Source organism: Gordionus sp. m RMFG-2023, chromosome 1 (assembly GCF_954871325.1).
Source record: "Gordionus sp. m RMFG-2023 chromosome 1, tfGorSpeb1-WG-v2, whole genome shotgun sequence".
NCBI classification, from domain to species: Eukaryota; Metazoa; Nematomorpha; class Gordioida; order Chordodea; family Parachordodidae; genus Gordionus; species Gordionus sp. m RMFG-2023.
Window position 1 is genome coordinate 26,232,473 of NC_088775.1, and position 5,078 is coordinate 26,237,550.

At 25.1% G+C, this 5,078-nt stretch overlaps 1 protein-coding gene across 1 annotated transcript; it reads right to left on the minus strand.

Moving 5' to 3' along the window:
- LOC135922081 (uncharacterized) lies at window positions 1-4,836 on the minus strand. The gene is made up of 6 exons (XM_065456498.1): window positions 4,695-4,836; window positions 4,570-4,647; window positions 4,461-4,519; window positions 4,184-4,264; window positions 3,809-4,005; window positions 1-368 (listed from the first exon to the last, which is right to left on the minus strand). The coding sequence occupies exons 1-6, from the start codon at window positions 4,768-4,770 to the stop codon at window positions 164-166; spliced, it is 696 nt and encodes a 231-aa protein (XP_065312570.1). The 5' UTR covers window positions 4,771-4,836; the 3' UTR covers window positions 1-163.
- Between the last annotated feature and the right edge of the window lie 242 nt (window positions 4,837-5,078).

The following is a 5,078-nucleotide window of genomic DNA, read 5'->3' on the forward strand; positions in this document are numbered from 1 at the left end:
ACATATAAATATTATTATAAACATCAATATATATATAATAATACAACAATTATAACATCAGTTGAAAAAATAGAGGTAATACTACTAGTTTTGCGTAAATTATTTTATAAATAATTAACAATATAAATCTTTTATCGTTTATTCAAAATGAACCGAAAAAATATCAATTTAAAGATATTATGCCGTTCATATTTTTGCTTGCCGCGTATTCATTTTCAAGAATATTTGATTTTTCATAGTCTGAAGATTGTTCTGGTTCTTTAAATTTTATCGATAATTCAGAGAGAGAAGCTATGTTTTGATTTGGCCTTTGAACATAAGCCAAGCCTGACCAATCCTCGTAGACACAGATTTGATTAGACAAATTCCTTGTTATGTAAAAAAATAATATATGTATTAGTCTGTAAAGAAAAGCAGAGTTTGAAGAAAAAAAAATTCAAGCATTCTTTCAATATTTTTTTCGCTCAAAATTTTAAGCAAAATATTGAATATTTTTTTGCACAAAAATCATTAATTCGAGCCAAAAACTTTAATTTTAAAGCTTTTTTATTTTGAAAAGCATTTCAAAACACTGAAAAATGTCTGAATAAGTTTAACACTTGAAAGATAACATGGGGGCAAAAAAAACATTATGTTTTAAAATATATTTAAAAATAGGTTGGGTAAATATTTCAGCTTGATTTTTTAAGAGTCTTACTATATTAACCCAACGTTCAAGTTTGCAAAATTTCATCGTGCTTTATCAATTTGTTAGTGCTATTGGTTTTTTTCATAGTCACGTTAATGCCTAATAATTTTCTCATCATGAAAGCTAGTGTTAGTCATAGAGAATATAAATGGGTCATTCCAGTCAAATCGATCACGATTCGGCCGACCCCTTTTAAAATTGTTAAAAATTTCTGGAATTATTTAGATAGGTAAAAGAGTGAGAAAGCCGTTTATTTTAGCTCGCTAGCACACCTGGTTCTCGGGATATAGGGGCTCAAAGATACAAAAAAGAGCCACTTTGGAATCTGTAAAATTTTTAAAATGCTTATATCTCAAAAACTATTTATAGTAAAAAATATTATAATATATCATTTTGTAGGTAAAGAAATTCTCTAATTGGTTAACAAAGAATAATAAATATTGGCGCCATTATAAGCTTTTCACATCTAGTTTTCCTAAATTGCTTTACCTGTACTTTTAAGCAAAATAGTGAGTTTGTTTTCGAATTTTTTTTTATTGTTTTTTATTTAGACACCTTTGCTAAATATATATACAATATCAAAACCTTGGCGACGCTATCGACTCCAAAAATTGACAAAAAAATAAATGGCGTTTTATGAAATTACGGATTATGGTTAAAATTTTGCTGCTAATTTATCAATAACCAGATATTTTCACTTTTTATAATAAAAAATTTTGATTTTCTATTAAATATACTAATTAACTGAGGAGCAGAGTGGGCATATGCCTATAAGACACATAATAATACAACAAATTTCCAATAATAAATATCTTTCATATAATTTTTTTAATTTTTAAGGTATCTACAATTTCATCGAATTTTTCATCATTTGATGAAGAAAGATAATGGTATAATTTATGTCGTTAAAACTTTTTTTTACTCTAGATATTTTTTTCTTCGAATATTTCTTTTCACATAAGCGTTTTCTTTTAATGAGAGATTCCTTATTTGATTGTAGGGATATATTAATGTTATCAATAGCCTCTTTATATGAAGGGGAGAATCAATATCTACATTGTCATTTGAAGTATAAGGAATGTTTGATAATTTTTGTCGCCACGAAGAGCATATTAACATATCTAAATTGAATGGTAAATTTTTTTGGGTAATCCAGGGTAGAATCTTTCTTAGATTCTCGCAATAATAAGCATGTCTCTGTAGATTAAATGGGTTGCAACATTTTAATATTTGGTACGTCCATCTGTGATATAGAATAAAATTTTAATTGATCTACACCTAGAATACATGTTTGCACTCTCCAAATCCAGATTGTTATTGGTAGACAGACGATAAAATTAATCTGAACGGACAGGTTAAAATTATTTCTCAGAATGAGAGATCGTTTTAAACAATTTATTTTGCAAAATATAATCGAATATATGCCTAATATTTTACTGCAGCTGTTATATATTATCGAGCTAATGAGTCATTCGCTCGCTATAGTAGCAAAGTAGAGATCTAAAAAATGTAAAACACTTTAATGATAGTGGGGGGGGGGAGGGCAGAACTGGGAAATTTTATCACAATTCTTATAAACGTATCAATATTTTCATTTTCCTTAAGAATAATATTTTTCAACCATTAGCGCCATCTACTTTTTTCTTCAATTTTTGGTAAAAATGTATATTATGGAAAAGTCGATAGCGTTGCCAAGGTTTTGACATCGTATATATATTTATAAAAGGTCTCTAAATAAAAAGCACAAAAAAAAATTCGAAAACAAACTCACTATTTTGTTTAAAAATAGGTAAAGCAATTTAGGTAAACCGGATGTTAAAAGTCTATAATGGTGCCAATATTTATTATTCTTTGTTAGCCCATTAGAGAATTTCTCTACCGACAAAATGATATATTATAATTTTTTTTACTATAAATAGTTTTTGAGATATAAGCATTTTAAAAATTTTACAGATTCCAAAGTGGCTCTTTTTTGTACCTTTGAGCCCCTATATCTCAAGAACCAGGTTGTGCTAGAGAGCTTAAATAAACGGCTTTCTAATTTTTTTACCTATCTAAATAATTCCAGAAATTTTTAACAATTTTAAAAGGGGTCGGCCAAAAAAGTGCCTTTTTTAATCGATTTGACATGGAATGGCCCACATGGTACTCAATGTTGTCAAACGATATCTTTAAAAGGAGTGTGTACCACTACTTTAACCTGTGAAAAGCTAGTAGTGAGCTATTAGCTACCTTTACTTTTACAAAACATTCACTAAAAAATCTTTTTTATTTTTAGGTTATAATGTATTTTTTTTGTGTATATATTAAAAGACAATAAATAATTTTAAAAAAATAATTATATTACATTTTAATTGTAACTGCCTGAATTATTAGAAGATATTATATTTTTTTACAATTTAAACACAAATTTATAGCCCGATTTTGATTTTTTCATACATTTTAAAATACTTTTGAAATTTTGGAAATGGAAACCTATTAAAGTTTTCAAAAATTCCATTCTCTTCTGTAACTTATCTTCATTTATATTCTTGCTGAATCTGTCTCACATGGACTTATTACCTCAATATCCATTTGCTTTGACAATTTTAATATATTATACTAGTTGATTTGGATTTATTTTAAAAATAGAATTTAAATTTCAAAATTCATAATAAATTATATTTTTGTGGTTAGTTATATTTTTTAAAAGTGTGTGCTAACGCAGTGCCTATTTTTTTAAAAAAGGTTGTGTGGCATATTGTGATTTATTTTATAATGATATTAATCTAAATATTAGCTTCAAATTAAAAAAAAACATCAAAATTTTATTGACAGGCTAGCATACAAAAAATAGGGATTTGTGAGGTCTTGATTGATTTTTTATTTATAAAATGTCCAGCCCAAATCTTTTTATATGCAAATTTATTTGTCCAGCCCATTATATTTTTTTCAAATTTTCATAGTGCAGTCTGGTCAGTGGGCTAGGTGTCACATCCAATATGCATAATTGTTGATGTCAAGGAAATTAAGAAGGTATATATTCCAGTAAAACCAAACAGATCAAACAATTATAAAAAAAAGGATTTCAATCTATTTGTATTAAATTCACTATAATATAAAATGAAATTCAAAATTTACATTTGTTGAGAGGTATTTTGAATATCAATAAACATCTTCTTCAAATTGCCTCCAATAGGTTGTCTTGAAATTTGATTTAGTTTATCTATTTCATTTTCTAGATTACCATTCAATGTATCTTCAATCTTTTTTATAGTGTCTTCCAGTATCTTCTCATGATCTAGAAATTTTTCTTGCATTACATTTTCACTTTTAAGCTTTTTAAATATAAAATGTAGTGAGTATTGATTAAAACTATTTTAATTTAATTATTATTTATAAACTTTACACAAATATAAAATAGTATTGATGTTAATAATTTATGTATAAAAACTCAAATCTATTAAGATGATAATATTTCCACGCTCCAAATGATAAATTAAATATATTTATTACAAGATATTCCAAAGATATAAGCTGTAATTTTCTCTCAGCTTGTAAAACATCATCTTTAGTAATTATCTTTTGATTATTTTTCTAAAAAAATAAATATACATTTACAATTAAATATTCATAAGTTATATAAATTTAAATAAGAATATAATTAAATATACAAGTTATCTTTAATAAAATGTTTTCAATTGTAAAAAATTAAACTAAAATATAATTATTCAACAAATGAATCTTTTATTTTAGTTCAAGAAAATAATTTAAATTAATTATATCTACTCACAATATGGCTTTCATCCATGGACTTTATATTAAGGTTTATTTTGTCAATTTTAACCAGATCTATAGTAGTTTATAAAAATATTTATTAATTTATAGTTCTTATAAATTACTGGCATCTGAATATTTTTCCTTTTTTGGATTTTGTAGCAAAAATTTTTCAAAGAATTCAAAATCATTTGAAGATTCATCTATAGTTTAAAGTTTTATAAATATATATATATAATAAATTATTTGCCTGTTTTATCAGGCTTTTTATTAAAGCCCGCTTCTGAAAATTTTTGTTCAAAAATTTCTTTGAAATATTTCTTCATAATTTAATTTTTGCACCTGTTATATCTTATGTCAGATCTAACATTTCAGACACGTGTTGGAAAAAATATTTCAGATAAATTTTATAATAATTATTATTTATTAATTTGTATTATAAAATATAACAAAAATTTATTTTCATATTTTATAAAATGTAAAATTAATATATTATTATTAATTATTTAAATATTATAAAATATTTTATCAACAATTACACAAATTAAAAGCATTTGTATCTTAATATAGCCAGTGGCGTCACTAGGGAATGCCGCGCAGGGGCTCAAGACCCCTAAAAAATCTGAATAGCCCC